Raw genomic sequence first — 18,134 nt, 5'->3', positions numbered from 1 at the left:
TGCACAGTCATTCTCCTTTCCAATCTAGCACGATGCACGCGAAGATTATACAGAAGATCTGTCCACGCATAGCGACAGCGGTCTGGGGCGCAGTGGTTTGTTTTCTTATTCAATCTTTATTTACGGAGCCTTTAATTACGTTGAGAGCTCATAGAGGGTCGGTTTACGTTTGTATCGTTTTTAGCGACGTCAATCATTGCGAGGGAGGTCACGAGGAGCGAATTGGCATTTACTGGCACGAGGGCGGAAGGACGACCGGGCATTGTCGTCTTCAAAAGTGCATGTTCATGGGATATACCCGATAGATTACATACAGATGCTATCATTGCAATAAAAGCTCGAACAACTCTTGTCTACAGAATTGCTTGCAGACGTTCTATGGCCGCTGGACTTAGTCTATCTTATACCTGAAGCTGAAGAAATGCGCCGGTTCACTCATACGCGACACTGGCAAACGCCTGTACTCCGTACTGTAGAAAGTGCTAGTTTGATCTCATTGGCTAGGCTGCCAGGACACGTACTTGCGATGGCATCGGCGAAACTCCGGTACATGCAGCCTTGCCTCCCGTTGTACTCTACATTGTCATCGATAACATCGTCACTGCCACCACTCTCTCCCAATTCATTCTACGAATCTCACAGCTACCTAATCTTTGACATCCGCACCAGCCTTCATATTCAAACCTGACAACTTATTCGGCGGATTCCACTCAGAACCTTCAACAAGATGTCTACTCTCGAAGATCTCGATGACCTTGAGCGGGATGAGAAGGAGCAGAAGAAGGATAGAGATGACAAAGACAAGAAGCAGCCAGATGGCAAAGGCGGCGCAGGCGGCGACGCTGACATGAAGGATGCCGACGAGAAGAAGGAAGAAGAGTTCATCGATGAAGAGATCTTCCAGTCCAGCACAAGAGACGTTATCAATCGCCGGCGGCTGTTAGAGAACGAACTCAAGATTCTGAAGTCGGAGTTTGCACGGTTGAAGCATGAGGAGTCGACGATGAAGGAGAAGATTAAGGACAACTTGGAGAAGATCGAGAACAACAGGTAAGCAGGATTATTAACGTGGATGCGGATCGATCATGCTAACGTTCTTGAAGACAATTACCTTATCTAGTCGGCAACGTCGTTGAGCTGCTAGACCTAGATGTTGAGGCAGAAGCTGCCGAAGAAGGAGCCAACATCGACCTTGACGCCACCCGAGTAGGCAAATCCGCAGTCATCAAGACCTCAACAAGACAAACGATATTCCTGCCCTTGATCGGCCTCGTGGATCACGAAAAGCTCAAGCCGGCAGATCTGATAGGTGTGAACAAGGATTCGTATTTGGTCCTGGACACACTGCCTGCCGAATATGATTCAAGAGTCAAGGCTATGGAAGTTGACGAGAAGCCAACGGAGAAGTACACAGATGTTGGTGGTCTGGACAAGCAGATTGAAGAGCTCGTAGAAGCTGTGGTATGGCCAATGAAGGAGGCGGAGAGATTCAAGAAGATTGGCATCAAGGCGCCGAAAGGTATGTTCACTACGATTTTGCGCTGGCTCTGATGATCATGCTAACAACTTCTTAGGTGCTCTGATGTACGGTCCTCCTGGTACCGGCAAGACCCTCCTCGCTCGAGCATGCGCTGCCCAGACAAACGCCACCTTCTTGAAGCTAGCTGGTCCCCAGTTAGTACAGATGTTCATCGGTGATGGTGCTAAATTGGTCCGAGACGCATTCGCACTGGCAAAAGAGAAGGCTCCCTCGATCATCTTCATTGACGAACTTGATGCTGTGGGCACAAAGCGTTTCGACTCAGAGAAGAGCGGTGACAGAGAAGTACAAAGAACCATGTTGGAGCTTTTGAACCAGCTTGATGGTTTTGCGTCAGACGACCGCATCAAGGTGTTGGCAGCGACCAACCGAATTGATGTGCTGGATCCTGCACTATTGCGATCAGGTCGTCTTGACAGGAAGATCGAGTTCCCACTGCCGAACGAGGAGTCGAGAGCACAGATTCTGCGCATTCACTCGAGAAAGATGACCGTGGATGAAGCAAATATCAACTGGGGTGAATTGGCTCGAAGCACGGACGAGTTCGGTGGTGCTCAGCTGAAGGCTGTGTGTGTTGAGGCAGGTATGATCGCGCTGAGAAAAGGGCAGTCGAAGATCACGCATGAGCATTATGTTGATGCCATTGCTGAGGTGCAGGCGAAGAAGAAGGATACGGTCAACTTCTACGCTTAGTGTATGGCATTGGGGGGCATCAGTGAGTTTCTATAGAGCAAGCGCGCCGTCTCAAAGACGTAGAAACAACGTAATGCAATGGTCGCAACTGAGCTCAATTCTTCATCTGCCTTTGCTCGCGAATCCGTTTCCTCATGGGGCTTAAATGGTAAAGCGACGACCACCTTCACAAGGACGCTTTTAACGATGCGTAGAGAGCCATCTCGTCGCGAGTCTCCGACTACATTTATACTGAGCCAGGTATTGACCTTCCTGAAGGACGTCCTATCAAGAAGAGGCACATGGATGAGACCAAAACATTCATCCCAAGGCGTTCTGTGCATACCTAGGCGTCTACTGGACCATTGCTGCCAAGTATAATGATTTCGACAGGCACAACTGTGCAAGCACAGCATGTGTCGTGATTGAATCAGGACATGCTGTGATCTCTGCCCTCAGTATAGGTTCTCACCTCTCTCAACTGGACTGTATTTCAGCAGGACCAAACGCCTCGTGTACTCCCTTCTCAATCCAACAAATGCCCATGGCTTCGTCCGCCACGAGCAGTTTTTCCTGCAGAACCCAAGCTCGTACTCGGTCGAGGCCCGGCAAGTCTTCAGTGCTGGATTCGGTGGCCAGTGAGCGATAGCTGAGGTGAAAGCATTTTGATATGTAAAGTCTCCACGATTGGCCACTCTCAGTAGACTGAGTCCCAAATTCTCTGCCCAGCTCAGTAAAGATAACCTCGACTTGGGCATTGGAGTATCCTCAAACTAGATGAGGCAGGCGCATATCTGGGAACGAATGGCTGGGACAGATGCAGGTACGATCGGTTCCTGCTTTGCAACAGACATACTGTCAAGAATCTGACAACACACCCATGTCATGGATATTGCACCACTCGCTCTAGAGCATCACACAAACCAATGAAACGACGAGCGCATCGCGGAACGCCAAGGTTGTTCTCACCTACTACTCATGCTCAGATTTTCGTCCTGCTGGAAACAAACACGTTGTGCTGAAACAGCGGAAGCGCTTGCTTCATGCCCCGCCAAGGGAAAGGCCGCAACTTCCACTACGGGCACACAAAGACAAACGAGGAGTTCGTCTGTGACCTGCAGGCATGCGTCCTGTCGTGATACGACAACGTTCTTGACAAAAGGGCTCCCGCGGCTGCAAGACGGACCTTAATGAGACCACCTTTTCGTCCAAGACTGCCAGTCCACTCGTATACCACAAGTTTGAGTTATTCTCAATCCTCGGACTTCCGGCGGGCGCCAGGAAACGATGCCGTGGGCGAACAGGAAAAGCAGCCGAGTCATGAAGGTTTGTGGTCTTGTACAACAGTCATGAAGTACTCAAACAACGCAGAGAATCTCACCGCATCTACAGTGTAAACGTCAGTCTGTCAATGTCTGCGACCAGGATAACCGAGCTGTCACTCAAGCTCTGCAGCTAGAAAAATGTCTGCATTGTTTGCGGTTTGCGCTCAACAAGTGATTCGTCGGTTCCTGCGTTCTGGCTCGGCACATCTTGGGAAGAAAACTTCTGAAATGCGTGGCATACCGGGCCACTCCTTACTCCATTGTGGTGGCCCAAGTCATCTTTTTACCAACGATGCGGGCACCATCTCCAAACAAAAGTCAAAATCACTGCCGCCCAACTCTTTGCGCGAAGAAACAACGTGTGCCTCAGATATCATGATTCTATGATTTCAACTGAAATAATCTCGAATCAATCAAAGCAGCCACATCATCACTGGCGAAGCGCGATCTACATGACCAACAGATCCAACAACTCGCTAGGCCATGTTTTAGCCTCCGCCTCGCGGATCAGTTGTATGCAAGGCACCAACCGCTCATTCGTCGAACCTTCTGAGATTACCCTCGACCTTGTTGTTTCATGAACTTCGGGCTGGAGTCATGCCTGGTAGCATGCGTTTGGCCAAGAAGGTGAGATATGGAGCCACGTCTTTGTGGCCCTGACTCTACGTTGGCGCTATGCCACCTCAGTGGACCCTGTTTGTGCTTGCTTGATTTCTCTTCCCCTGCTAAGCGTCGCTCTTCCTCCTTTCGACTCTTACCTCTTTGTGTACTATATCGTGTTCGGCCTGCTCTTTATCTTCTACGGACTTTGTCCTCTTACACTCATTTCCAAAGCAAGAATATCGTGTTCACTCTCTTCACGACATCTCAGCTTCTTCGCTATCACTTCGAAAGCATTCCGATCATTTCAACCATTTGACCGCGATCCGTGATCTGCGTCGTAGAAAGCCACTCCTTTGAAAGGCAAATACAAAACCACAAACACAACATGCGTTTCTCAAGCTCTGCATTGGTGCTAGGCACCCTCGCCGCTGGTCAGGCTACTGCTGCTAGCATGTACCATGGCAAGCAGCACAACCACGCTGCTCGTCACGCTGACATCCTGAAGGCTCATCAGTATGTTTGAACATGGGACAAGCAAAATGATAAATGCTAACGGTCTCTAGTCAAGGACGAAGCCTCAAGGCACGAGACACGAGCCTACTCAGCGCAGTCGATGGCGACATGATCAAGAACCTCGGATTCTCTGCTAGCGGTCTCAACCCAACATCTGCCAGCGGACTTTCTCCATGGATTGGTGACGACGGTCAATTCACGAACGAGTTCATCAACCAAGGCGAGGAGGACCTCGTCCTTGCCGTCTGGGGTCCTCAGGGTTCCTGGGTCAACGCAGTCACACCGCAACTCACAATCTCCATCCCATCCAGCGGCAGCAAGACCGTGTCCTTCCCAATCGGCTGGTCTGGCGCCTGGGCTCCAGTCCACAGTGGCTCCCAACTCGTCAATGGTCAAATCTTCGACACTTGGGGCGAGGGCACATTCGCTCCACCATACAGTGTCGTTGACGTCTCCCGAGAAGTCAACATGAAGGGCAAGAGTATGGCCATCCACACCCCTCAATGCATTTCAGACATGGACACCTGCGTGTTCAAGTGCTCAGACGAGAGCGTCGAGCAGTGCCTGACTGGCTACGAGCTCGTCAACTGCGCAACAGGCTCCCAGGCCGGCGCCAACTTCGGCACATACGAGGGTGCTGCCAGTGGTGGCTGCGGTGGTATGGGCGACAGTGCTGCTCTCAAGACATATCTCGGTTAAGCAATCTGCTTGATCATGGGTTCTGTCTTTTGAGCGTTCTGTATGTCTTTACCTTTGCAGCCCGGAGGACACATCCTTGGCTTGCCTACTGTGCTGTCATGGACGTGTTCTCACACCCTCGGGATTGCTGATGAGTCTTCTTTGTCCTTGTCGTTCTGTTTCGCAGCGCTGGATGCAGTGTGGGGTTGACAAAGAAATGCTGGCTACTGTTGGAGCATTGTCGATTGTGCGGAAGGGGTCTGGTCTATTAACTTTCATGTTGCATATTGGATACCTACATTGCGAGGTGCTGTTGGTGGGTGCATATTGGGATTAGATCTACTTTGAGATATAAGATGTCAAGACCTGAGGTTATGTCAAAGCTGGAAAGTCAGCTGCAGCTAGGAAATGCAGTGGTTGTGAACAACAGGAAACGCAGATGGGTTTTGTTGAGAACTCGAGACGATAACAGCATGAACCAATGCTGAGTGCTCTTTCCATCTCCGCTGCGTTGTTGTTATGCATCTCTTGCTGCTGGCCCGAAACTGCCTGTGCTCTTGCCCCGTAATGATTCATCACTACGAGTATTCTGTGTTTGTGACGATAAGCTCTACGGAATTCTCGAAAGTCTTCCTTGTTCCAATAACGCGGCGTTACCTTGTCGTCGAACCTTGTCCGACTCGTGCAGGAAGTGTTTCAAGAAACGCCATCAGGAGATCCCGTTCACACGAGGCCGACGCCCCTGCCAGGGTTTAGGCCGCAGATGCAAATCCTTGAAATCACCCTATATGTACTCATCGTTGCATGCTACCGTGATACTCAGTGCGTGTACCCCCCAAGCTGTCTGAGAGCCATACCCATATACCAAGTGGTTGCGAATACTCGCTTGCATGCCAATATGGCAGTTGTGATTCCTCCGAAATTGGCTGGTCGCCGCAGCAACTCAGAAGCTTTGAGGAGCTGCGACATCCACACATATCCACTCGGTATTTGCAGCGTTCTCGTTACAGTTCACAATAATCCGCACATCATCAAGCAGCGACGGCCTCGATCTTTGTTTTGAAGACAGTGCCTTCAGTCCTGTGACTCGTTCCTGCCAGTCGTGCCAGTCTGCGGTAAGCCTCGAGACTATGGAGGCAAGTCGACCGAGAGTACTGTATTGGTCAGTAGTCTTTGCCGGATTTTCTGATCGGGGCACGGAAGCCGGAGTCTTAGTTGCCGACAGCGGACGAGCCCATCGATCGCAGACCCATCACCACTGAAGCATTCGTACTATGTTGACTTGAGCTGGACGGATCAGCTTAACAGGATGACACAGCATTGCGAGAAGCGTTATATGGGCGGACACTTACTGTCTGATAGTACGGCTCATGGAGAGGTAGGTACCGTTGTCAGATAGCTCTCGGTCGAATCATAGCTAGAAATCAAGGGCCGAGATTATTCGAAAAGCACTTGGCGCTATCACAACGCAATCATAAAAGGTTCACGGCTGCTAACGGCGGGATAAGTAATCAGTAGAGACTGCAAGTCCATCTTCGATTGTCCTCGACTAGTCTCTAACATAAACACCATAACGATGACAGCGCGCCGCCAGCAAGACAGAGCCCAGCACATTCTCCTTCTCGGAGCGAGTGGCGTCTCTGGTCTGGCCTTCATCCAGGAACATCCCTCGATACCTGACACCAAACCCACAAAGCCGTACCTTACCCTTTACATCCGTGGAGCAGGCCGCTCAAAGCTCACACCCGTTCTCGCCTCAGCAACGAGCAATGACACCCCAGCCAACAAGATCCGGATAGTCGAAGGCGGACTCACAGACGCCAATGCCATCCGTACCGCGCTCTCGGCTGATGGCGACTTCCCGAAAGTCACCGTTGTGATCTCTGTGCTCGGAGCATACATGAGCCTCTATTACTTCCTAACCAGAACAAAGCCGACGCCCATCTCCGATGCAATGAACAGTACCATCATACCAGCCATGCGCGAGATGGACATCAAACGCATCTTCGTTCTGAGTACACCCTCGGCTTTTCCCGTTCCTGGTGAGAGCAAGCAGAAGAGCTGGGGCTGGTACTTCAGCAGCTTGATTCCAATCGTGGCCGTCCCTCAGGCTAATGCGGAGATGAAAGGCATTGCTCATGCAATCATGGATAACTCATCCAGCAGTCTGGAGCGGAAACAGGGCCTCGAGGCGACTGTGTTCAGGGTGCCAATGCTGAGTGAGGGGAGTGGGGAGTTGGAGGTTAGAGCTTTCGTAATTGGTGGGGAGGGAAATACGGAGAATAGGACTTTGAATCGGAGGAGTATGGCGAGGTGGGTGTTGAAGGAGTTGGAGGAGAGGAAGTGGGTTGGGGGTGCTCCGGTTTTGTGCAATTTGGTTGCGTCGTGAGAATTTAAGCCTTGTTGTTGAGGGAGCATGGAAACAAGCAGGCAGATGCTTTCTGTTCGGCATGTGTGAGCTCACATCTTGAAGATCCTGAGCTTGATCAGTTGATCTTTTCTTGTCATCACCATGGCTCTGCAATCATCATATGCCGAGCTTCTCGATGCTTATATGCAGCCCGCCTCGGATCAGAGTTCCATTTGGCCAACGGTTGAGAAGTGATGAGCACCCCGTCATTTTGGGAAAGCAGTCTCTAATGGCAACTCGATAACTATTCAAGATAAGCTTTCTCGCCATTGATAACGCGTTCTGAGAAGTGTTCATTCTGCTGCCTGAAGGTACGGCGGCGACCACCGTATAACCAAGCTTGAGGCGATATTCGAGATGAAGCAAAGGATGTGCGGTTTTGACAATCGCTGCCTCTGCTGTTTCTCGAACGAATTTTGTGCCGACTCACCTTGCCACGAGGCCCTAACAATTTGATACCTTGAGATGGAACCTCAATTTGGCCGATGCTCTGGATGTTGGGTGCCTTGCCAGTCATTCGTGAGTGAAGAGCTCATGCTGAAGGAGTACCCAATATCGTAATGGAGCTCCATCCGGGCAGATGTACAAGGTGTCGGGCGTGTCTTTCACAAAGATGTGGTCCCACCTTACGGACAATTTGGCAGGCGCGCATGGAGCCTTTTTTGTGAAAGACACGCCCGACACCTTGTACGTACTTCGTTCCTGGGGTGTTGTTCTCGCTTGTCAAGAAGCACGTCAGAAGACGTTAGACGAGAACACTCCCGTCACGTCGATATGCCGTTTGGAAATCAGGAAGCAATAGGAACATTGTCAAGATGCTTTCTGATGCCTTGTCTAAGATTACACGCTTTGCACATTTATTGAGGACCGTTGATGAAGTTTTGATCTCCCGAACTTGCGCTTCCTTGTACACGCAGTCTGGTCGGCACATCTCACTGGCTGTTGCTCAAGTGATTCGAGCTCAGCTGCTAAAGACGTTGACCAAGGCTCGATGAATTACCGAACGACTTCCTGGCCGACGGGATGATGCTAGCCAAGCTCATGATCGACAGGGAGTGCTCGAACAAGCACCGTTTGGGCCCTCGAGGAGAATTTAGGCGGTCGATCATGCCCCGAAGACTGGAGCGCTTGTCTGCATCTTCAACGGCAAAAGGCGTCCACTATTCCCATTTGAGCGATATTTTGTCTTCGCAAATTGCACCTCATCCTCACACCCACTTGGCACCTCGAGGATCTGCAAGAGCCTCTTTCGCTTTTATAACGCCAGCCGATAATAGTTTACGCAGCATACACTTTTTGCTGTGTAAGTTCGAGGCGAAGGTTTCTCATAACGTCCGCCTGATGATGTGCAGACTTATCTGATCCACTGCAAATCGACAAAATGGGGAGCTCACATATATATATGTAAGAGGTAATGCCGCGTTCACGATGGACGCTTCCCTTCTCATCAGCAGCAACACAAGCAGCCAAACTCACCACAAGTCACTCTTTGAACCTGTCTGTACAGACGTCCATTCCTTTTAGCACAAAAATTACATAATACCACCACAACCAACACTTTCAAACCACCATCAATATGCGTGCCTCAATCATCTTCAGCACAATCTTCACCACTGCTGCTCTCGCAGGTAAGTCACGCCAGCAATCTATCCATCCAGACCACTGACATAAATCGCAGCCCCCATCCTCGATGGCACCCTCGACGCAGCCACAGGCAAAGTCACCTCCCTAGCCGACAACCTCGAAGCCACCATCACAGATGCAGCCTCCGACATCGTCAAGCGCGACCTCACCGACATGCTCGAAAACAGCGGAGACCTCAGTGACCTCACCGACCTCATCACACGCCAAGACGAAGACATCGTCGACGACGTCCCAGCCGGCGACCTCAGCCGACGTCTCCTCGGCCTCGACGACCTCCTCAACAAGGTCTTCGGGCTCCTCGGCCAAGTGACCGGGATCGCGGGTGGCCTCGAATCCACCCTGAACGACCTCATCGAGCACGCCGACGGCGCGGATGTCGAGGGTATCCTCATGGACGTTGAGGGTCAGGCCGACGAACTTCTCGCTAAGGTCCAGGATGTCTCCGATGATGCTGGGCTTGGTCTTGACCTCGCTGCGATCAACCCTGCTCTTGGCGTCATCTCGAACGAAGTCACTGTTGTCTTGCAGCTGGTTCAGTCTCTTGTTGACGTTGGTGTTGTGCACGACTTGACTGGTGAGATTAGCGGTGTGCTTGAGGATGTGTTGAGACTTGTGGACAACTTGTTGTCGGTTGAGACGCTTGTTGGCTCGGACTAAGGTGGTGAGAGATCGATTGTATAGTGTAGTATTGTATAGTGATACCCTTGTATGTTGTGGCGCCCCCTGGAAGCACACTGCCGCTGGCAAAGCTTTACGTAGTTTATAATGAATCTGTTCAGCTACTGTTATGTCAGCATCAACGTTTCGATCAAAGCTCGCTAGAGCTGTCGTTTCGGGGTGCTCTCGGCTTTACCAAGTTCGTTCATCGCAAGGCTGTTTTCACAACGATCGCTGTAGTCTACTGTTCTCAGCGTCTTAGCGGCTACGAGGCCGAATACAGAAGCCAGGCTGCCCTAAGCTAGATGCAAAACTGCGCTTCTATGGCGGTATGATTTTCACGACTGTGATTCAGACACACATCGAACGCAGCATAGACCCTAGATCGCTGGAACAGTTGCCATGTGTAGGAGAATACACGAGGCCGAATTGATCCTCCATTTTAGGCAATAGGCATCCTACATCTTCCGACAAGACGGCATGAACATAGTATGGCATTGAAACATGTTGTTTAACTTGGTTTTGTGCTATGAAAAATCTGCATTCTTTGCAGCAAGCACTATCGGGTATCATCCTTTGATTGCGGTCGTGAATTTAAGCTCTTGTGGTCGGTGCTTTCGTGCTGGCACCTGGTCCGAACATTCAAAGCTGTGACCACATGTTGGCTCTTCGTATGCTTGTTTCGACCTCTTCTCAACACATCACTCCCACAAAGTTATCTTTCGTGTCAGAAGGAGCACTCACTCATTGATCGTCTTGATGATCATGCACCAAGTATGAATCGTGTTTGCCGAAGTCAGACCTTACCAGGCGTTGCCAGCAGCAATAGGTGCAGGGTTGAAGCTTTGAGCAGCTTGACCGACACCATCTTGCATCTCGTCCGCCCAGCTTCCACCACCGCCACCGCTGCCGAAGTCGTTGGTAGTAGAGTCGCCAGCTCCGCCAGCCCAGTCGTTACCACCTTTAGCACCGCCAGTGTCTGGTTCTGCAGCCCATTCGGCCGTAGCACCCGTTGCAGCAGTATCGTTGTTCATCCAGTCATCGCCTCCACCACTAGTACCAGCAGCTTGGTTCATCCAAGAATCGTCGCCACCGCCAGTAGCACCAGTGTTCTGATCGGCCCAGCCGTCGTTGCCGTCACCAGCACCAGTACCAGCCGCCGCTTCATCGTTGTTCTCTTGATCACGCGCCTCTTGTCTCTTCTTTCTCATATCTTTCAGCCACTGGTTCTTGTCTTCGTAGGCCTTGTTGAGTTCATCGTTGAGCACCGGAATATCCTGTCGCATATCGTAGAGAGTGCACATGTAATCGACCTTAGCCTCCTCGTCACCGTCAAGCTTCCAGGAGTACCAGTGCTCGAAGATTGACTTGACGCAGACCTCTCGTATGTCGAGTTCGTTGAAGACGTCATCACCTGTATCGTAGGCTCTTCGGACCGTCTCAAGATCGATGAGATGATCTCGGGCAAGAGGAAGAAGCTTTCTGACCATGAATTTGCCAAAGGAGGCGTGTGGAATTTGAAGCTTGTTTGCGACAACCATGGCGTCGATGAAGGGCTTCATGCCAGTCTCATCGTTGATGAGGTCCTTGATCTGTACATGACGGTTAGTATGCGAAGTTGCGGTGTATGATGGAGGGTTAGACTTACTTCTGGAGCAGAGGCCACATTCTGCTCTTGACCGCATGTCTTGATCCAGTCGAAGACAAACTTGTAAGGTGCGAGACCGAGACTGTTGTCGAGAACGAGATACGGCTCGCCTTGTGAGACGATCTTCTTGTAGATGTAATCACTACAGATCGTAGCAACATCTCGCGGGACGTCTTTGATCTCAGTGCACGGGACCATTGCTCTTGTGACGGGGTCGCGCATGAAGATCTGCAGCATCTTGCCGTTGGGCTCAAGTCTGTGAAGATGTTAGCAACAATGTTACCATGACCCTCTCAGCTTTACTTGCTCTGCTAGCTTTTTTTTGTTAATCTTCTTTTCTTGAATCTGCTGGGGCTGTGACTCTTCGACCTCGCCGACGGGGCCGCCCATCTCTGCGTTGTCCCAAGTGTCTGCCATCTTGAGTAGTATGGGTCGAGTGTGAGATGATAGTTGCTTGACTGATTAGAAAGAGAGGGAATAAGATTTTGTATTGTGCGTTGAAGAACGTAGTCGAGGCTGGGGGACAAGGCTAATTGTTATTAAAAAGAATTTCTTCGACGTCATTGGAAAGGTAGGAAGGAGCGAGGATATCGGACAGTGAAAGGATTGTGACAAGATGCACCTGGGGGCCTCCTGAGTTCCATGTTTCGGGAGCGATCGATATCGATATCTGTTATGCAACACCTACTCAACAGGTACCACGTACCTCCATGTACCCCATACAGTGTTGCTGCTCTCCGGTACAGTCTGATGAAGCTTCTGCATGAAGGTTACCATCGTCTGTATCGATGTCTCTCTCGCCACATGAACAACTTCATATTTTAGCAAAGAAGTCCGATTTGGATACCAACCAACACTCCCCACTTTTTGCAGCCTGCACGATCAAGCAAACATAAAACCGCTTCTCGTCACAAAAGCTAGAAGCTGAGACGGCTCGGGAGTCGATAGCAATCCAATATTGCATGCGCTGCTGTCGTGTTCCCGGTTGATTCTGAAGTCGTGCATTGTGCCTTTCCAACAGCCGCCTGAGCCTTTCCAGGTATGCCTCGCCTCAAGCACTTTGTCTGTGATTGGCATCGAATGGCATCACCTAGTGAAGCTGAGCTGAGTACTATGCTGGACAATGAGACTCAGCATATTGAGCAGGACGCAAGCTCGGCGCACGCACTCTGTCAGTAAAAGTATCAGTGTGCAGAGAATCTCAAAACTCGCCAGCCCCAGCTTCCGGACGCGAAACTGACGCGCTCAAGCGAGATCTCGCCTAAAGCTTCGGCAGACTTGGCGGGACTGCAGCTGGCAAGCTGTTCCTCGAGGGGTGTTATCATCCTTCGATCTGTATCAACACGATCTTCATGTTATGAGCTGTATGTCATGTCACGGACCACCGCCTCTGCAGCTCAAGTGAACAAGAGATCGCTATCTTCGTACAACATGACATAAGGAGGCCGATCTAAGATAGGGAGCTGCCTTCTGAATATCAAAAGCAATTTACTCGCCAGTCAGCGACGACACCTTCTCGGCATAGTTCATCGGCCTCCACCGCTAGAGCGAAAGTCCAAGATCTCAACAGGGTGTGGACCGCTGCAGACGCACTCGTGAACGGGTCTCCGCAAACATGATTGAGCTATGCACAAGTAGTGCACATGGTAGGAAAGAGCATGGTCGCGCGACACGAGCCTGATACACTTGGACAGGCTTCAAACTACCACATCGGCGCCGCCCGCCATTTTGACATACTGAGGTGTGGGAGCAGAACCATCCGAGGCAATCGTAACCAGTTCCCTGCTGCTTTCTGTTGCTTATCACTGGTGGCCACACTGCCAAGCTACAGCCAAGAGCCGCGAACATCATCCAGAACGAGGGAGCTAACTTATCTCTATCCAATGGCGTGATAGGAGGGTCCCGTTGACGACCAGGGTCTGTACAAATTCTCATATCTTGAATATCAGATACTAGTAAGCACACAAATTATGCTTTGAGCTACAAATATTGGAGCTTTACCTCACGAGAGTTGCCTCTCTTTATCAGCCTCAAGTGCAAATCAGCACCAGTCCTCATTGTCCATACTCAAACTATTCAGCGACCAACGTCAGGATGGGTTGGATTCACAACACCAATGCTGCCGTGGCGCGCAGCTTCGTCGGCAGATACTTCCGGCTTGAGGGTTCCGGCCATGTGAGTAGGAGTGGAGGGCATGTCAAGAAGCTTACTGACAAGATGCGCAGCCCAAGGAACGAAAGGGATCATATTTCTTCACTGAGATCAGAGCCGGCCTCGCTACATTCTTTGCCATGGCCTACATCATCAGTGTCAATTCTACCATCGTCTCACAGTCGGGCGGCACATGTGTCTGTCCACCAGACTCTCCAGATCTTTGCGACAGCGACCCGGACTACATGCTTTGTGTACAGGAGGTCAACCGGGATCTCGTCACTGCAACAGCAGCGATCTCAGCTCTGACGACATTCTGCATGGGCTTGTTGGCGAATATGCCAATAGCATTGGCGCCGGGTATGGGTGTGAGTTGCAACCCGCCCCTCTCTCCTGCTATTCTCACTTCTCAACTTTTCGTTTGCCCCCTTTCCTCCACCCATCAATCGCTATCTTTGGCAGCTTCAGACACAAATCTGCAGGTTTACTGACTCATGCTCTTAGTTAAACGCTTACTTCGCTTATACCGTGGTCGGGTATCACGGATCCGGTCTTGTTCCCTACCGAGTCGCCGTTACAGCTGTCTTCGTGGAGGGTTTCGTCTTTGTTGGCCTCACAATTTGTGGCCTGAGGCAGTGGCTGGCACGTGCGATCCCGTCCTCGATCAAGCTGGCCACTGGCGTTGGTATTGGTAAGCAGATTCTTAAATTGCTCTCTGGTAGTGAGAAATCTCGCTAACAGTGCGCTCCCTAGGGTTGTATCTGACGATCATCGGCTTAACGTACAGTGCCGGAATCGGCGCAATCACAGGCGCCCAGTCTACACCGCTTGAGCTTGCCGGATGCGCACAGCAATATATGGACCCAGACACAGGACTATGTCCCCCATCTTACCGAATGCGAAACCCAACGATGTGGATTGGCATCTTCTGCGGCGGCATGCTAACAGTCCTCCTTATGCTCTACCGCATCAAGGGTGCTATCATCTTCGGCATTCTCCTGGTCTCCATTATTTCCTGGCCACGAGGCACTGCAGTCACCTACTTCCCATACACAGATCTCGGTGATTCCTCCTTCAACTTCTTCAAGCAAGTCGTAGCTTTCCACCCAATCCAGCGCATCCTCGCAGTTCAAGAATGGAACATCAGCGAATACGGCGGTCAATTCGGCCTCGCTTTCATCACCTTCCTCTACGTCGACATCCTCGACTGCACTGGAACCCTCTACTCCATGGCCCGCTTCTGCGGCGCAATCGACGAGCGCACTCAAGATTTCGAAGGCAGCGCAGTCGCCTACCTAGTCGACGCATTCGGCATCTCCATCGGTTCCCTCTTCGGATGTCCCCCAGTCACAGCCTACATCGAGTCCGGCGCCGGTATCTCCGAAGGCGGTGCGACAGGTCTCACAGCGATTGTCACGGGCCTCTGCTTCTTCATCTCGATCTTCTTCGCGCCCATATTCGCCTCAATCCCACCTTGGGCTACAGGCTGCACGCTCATCATCGTCGGCAGTCTCATGGCAAAAGCCGCGAAGGACATCAACTGGTCTTACATGGGCGATGCGATACCCGCCTTCCTCACCATCGCCATCATGCCGTTCACGTACTCTATTGCCTACGGGCTGATCGCGGGTATCATCTCGTACATCATTATTAACACTACGGTCTGGATCCTAGAGAAGGTGTCCGGTGGCAGAATCGTGCCGAAGGACAAGGATCTCAAGGACCACTGGACGTATAAACTTGAGGGCGGTCTGCTTCCACCGTGGGTCACGAGGGCCGCGAAGGGTAAGAAGGACTTTTGGCGGCCGTATGATGATGAGGAGCACTATGCTACTGGTCGTGTTGTTGAGGGAAATGAACAGGTTCCTGAGGGGAAAATGAGTGAGTCTCAGGTTGGGGAGGTGTCGAGTGAGAAGATGAGTGGAAGTGGGAGCGACGACTTTGAGAAGAGACGATTGTGATTTGGTAGTGCTGCTGTCGAGGCATCTGTGACGGATCAGGCGACCTGATCGATTTGCATGGGTGTGGCTGCGCACCACCACATTATTGAGGATACCCAGCGCCGAGTGTGCAATCATTGAATGGCAGATACCAAATACCACTTCTTGCCCATTGCTCCTTCTGACTCACCGTTTGCTCGCCCCTCTTGGCTGCTGCCTGTTTGTCAGTGCCCACCTCACACCAACTTCCGGCTCAGAGCCTTTACTACATATGTTTTGACACACAAATTTGTGTCCAGAAGAGTTGCTACATAATAACATTCATTGGAAGCGAATACTGGTCCAACATGACAATGTCATGGCGGATCTCTCTTCTTTTGCTGTTTTGCGCGATGTGATTGGTGGAGCTAAAGCACTATACTCTACTTGCGGGATGCCTACTTAGAAATGTGTGCTACTTACGAAAGGCATGTGTTCGACTCGTGCCCGGTGCACTCCTTTTTGTCAGGTTGTTGAGCACACGGAAAGAGCGGTAATGGCTTCACACAATATTAAATAGGACGAGGAAAAGAAAGAACACATTTGCAGGAAGTAGATAAATATAAATTTTATGCTTTTATCGTTACGATATGATCATTTCTATCGTGACAGCGCTGGGCTCATGGCACTTTTGTCTTCCATCTCTAACATGCTCGTCTCAGACCCAGCATACCCATGCAGCGGGCCCGATGTTACTTCCACTGTCGTCTTAGTGGTGATGACACCTTCTGGAGGTGTAGCAAAATGGTCCTCATCAGAGTTCCTCCTCCCTGGTGTTCGAAATGTCGAGGATCCTAGTCTAGGCCCGCCGCGTCTTCTCGAGAACTCCTTGCTGTGTGACAATGGTCCTTCTACCGTGGTGGTCGTGCCGTAAAAGTCGCTTCCATGCCACCAGCTGAAAGTGTTCAGACCATAGTCTGATTTTGGCGGAGGTTCTTTACTGAATATGAGGACTCGGCGGGTAAGGGCATAGAGTAGTACATCGAGCCACCCACATGATGTGATGGCTGCCCCTGCGAGGCAGTAGTACCAATATGGGACCTGGACGCCAGTCATAGCTGCCATGCGTCCCCCGGCCAGCGGCAGGGTACAGACAATGTACACAATAGGATAAATGATCATCCACTTCGCTGCACATTTGGTCGCTGCGATCTGAGCCCGATCTTCAGAGCTTGAAGATGTGAGCCGTGAGTTGATTGATAGGTATATCAATGCGTAGATGATGACGGTCCCGAACATGCCGATGAAGATCCAGATGTAGTGTAGCCATAGGCGTTCATTCTCGAAACGCTGATCGACCCAACACCAGGCACCTGCGCGAACGTACACAGTCGAGTGCAGGCTAACCGTGATGACAGCCATGACATAGACAAATGCCCAGCACCCTGATAGCCACAGGTAGAACGCCTTGTCGCTCATTGTTCGACCCTTCACCACAGCAAAGAATGTATGGAGGGCAATGGAGAAGATGAAGACGCCTGATGCCAGATCGCCAACACTTACGAACCATCCGTTGGCCCAGCATGTGCTCGTGTCAACCTCAATCTTGTTCTTGGCCACCCATACTGTGGTCAACGCGAACGCCGTCGCTTGCTGGATGTCGGCCAAAAGCAGGTTGTAGATCAGTATGAAGAATTGGTTGGCTCCCTGGCGGAGCTGACCTTTCCTCCACCATTGGAGTAGTCGAACGGTGAGAAACAAGAATAGGAATGTGCTGGTTGCTAGAGATAGCAAGCCGAAGAAGGCGACGGCAGGTAAACCTCGTTTCAGTGCCGGTGGCAGAGGGTCTAGTGTGCTAGACAGCGACACCGAATGTGAGGCCCCCATTGTGGAGTGGGTCAACAGGCCGTGGTCGTGCGTTGTGGAGGATCAGGCATGCCGTTACGGATACGAGTTGAGTCTCGGAGGTGGTGAATCTAGGTCAGTAGATGATGGGCTGTAATTTTGGGATTGGACTGTCTTTAAGTGAGCTTTACATTCTCACAAGAAAAGAAGCTCAACTGCGGCAAGAGCGAGTTGAAGGACATCGGTGAGTACTTGCCACTACCAGGAACAGGCGATGGTGCAGCATTGCCCAGCGACAAGCATCATAGTCTCGACAAAGTCAACTAGGTATCGTCGGGCTCGATCAAAATCTTCCATTGATGTTGAAAAGAGCACCTGGTCAGCCAACATCAGGTTGTACACCTGGAAGGTTCAGACTAGCTCCGCTTGCCGTTACGGTAGCGCACATTAGCTCAGCACATGGCTCAAAGTCCACTGTAACGGGCCAAGCACAAGGGCACCCCTGGCACATCTGTGACTGGTGCGGGTT

At 51.1% G+C, this 18,134-nt stretch overlaps 7 protein-coding genes across 7 annotated transcripts; 5 read left to right on the top strand and 2 right to left on the bottom strand.

Moving 5' to 3' along the window:
• Positions 1-727: 727 nt before the first annotated feature.
• Positions 728-2,233, top strand: RPT5 (26S proteasome regulatory subunit 6A; the record flags this gene model as incomplete). Its single annotated transcript, XM_064878745.1, has 3 exons — positions 728-1,050; positions 1,104-1,519; positions 1,575-2,233. The coding sequence occupies 3 exons, from the start codon at positions 728-730 to the stop codon at positions 2,231-2,233; spliced, it is 1,398 nt and encodes a 465-aa protein (XP_064725439.1).
• Positions 2,234-4,525: 2,292 nt separating this feature from the next.
• Positions 4,526-5,352, top strand: PMZ80_010355 (uncharacterized protein; the record flags this gene model as incomplete). The annotated part of the gene is made up of 2 exons (XM_064878744.1): positions 4,526-4,653; positions 4,704-5,352. The coding sequence occupies 2 exons, from the start codon at positions 4,526-4,528 to the stop codon at positions 5,350-5,352; spliced, it is 777 nt and encodes a 258-aa protein (XP_064725438.1).
• Positions 5,353-6,907: 1,555 nt separating this feature from the next.
• Positions 6,908-7,720, top strand: PMZ80_010354 (uncharacterized protein; the record flags this gene model as incomplete). The annotated part of the gene is made up of 1 exon (XM_064878743.1): positions 6,908-7,720. One exon carries the CDS (start codon positions 6,908-6,910, stop codon positions 7,718-7,720), a length of 813 nt encoding a protein of 270 aa, XP_064725437.1.
• Positions 7,721-9,317: 1,597 nt separating this feature from the next.
• Positions 9,318-10,042, top strand: PMZ80_010353 (uncharacterized protein; the record flags this gene model as incomplete). Its single annotated transcript, XM_064878742.1, has 2 exons — positions 9,318-9,369; positions 9,420-10,042. 2 exons carry the CDS (start codon positions 9,318-9,320, stop codon positions 10,040-10,042), a joined length of 675 nt encoding a protein of 224 aa, XP_064725436.1.
• An 803-nt stretch (positions 10,043-10,845) lies between these two features.
• Positions 10,846-12,107, bottom strand: PMZ80_010352 (uncharacterized protein; the record flags this gene model as incomplete). Its single annotated transcript, XM_064878741.1, has 3 exons — positions 10,846-11,634; positions 11,691-11,946; positions 11,998-12,107. The coding sequence occupies 3 exons, from the start codon at positions 12,105-12,107 to the stop codon at positions 10,846-10,848; spliced, it is 1,155 nt and encodes a 384-aa protein (XP_064725435.1).
• Positions 12,108-13,784: 1,677 nt separating this feature from the next.
• On the top strand, positions 13,785-15,802 carry PMZ80_010351 (uncharacterized protein; the record flags this gene model as incomplete). The annotated part of the gene is made up of 4 exons (XM_064878740.1): positions 13,785-13,865; positions 13,916-14,209; positions 14,346-14,532; positions 14,595-15,802. The coding sequence occupies 4 exons, from the start codon at positions 13,785-13,787 to the stop codon at positions 15,800-15,802; spliced, it is 1,770 nt and encodes a 589-aa protein (XP_064725434.1).
• A 618-nt stretch (positions 15,803-16,420) lies between these two features.
• On the bottom strand, positions 16,421-17,647 carry PMZ80_010350 (uncharacterized protein; the record flags this gene model as incomplete). The annotated part of the gene is made up of 1 exon (XM_064878739.1): positions 16,421-17,647. The coding sequence occupies one exon, from the start codon at positions 17,645-17,647 to the stop codon at positions 16,421-16,423; it is 1,227 nt and encodes a 408-aa protein (XP_064725433.1).
• Between the last annotated feature and the right edge of the window lie 487 nt (positions 17,648-18,134).

This window comes from Knufia obscura, assembly GCF_036327395.1.
Source record: "Knufia obscura strain CCFEE 5817 isolate CBS 148926 chromosome Unknown scaffold_17, whole genome shotgun sequence".
NCBI lineage: Eukaryota > Fungi > Ascomycota > Eurotiomycetes > Chaetothyriales > Trichomeriaceae > Knufia > Knufia obscura.
The sequence above is the reverse complement of the archived record's forward strand: the minus strand, read 5'-3'. Positions and strand labels throughout refer to the sequence as shown.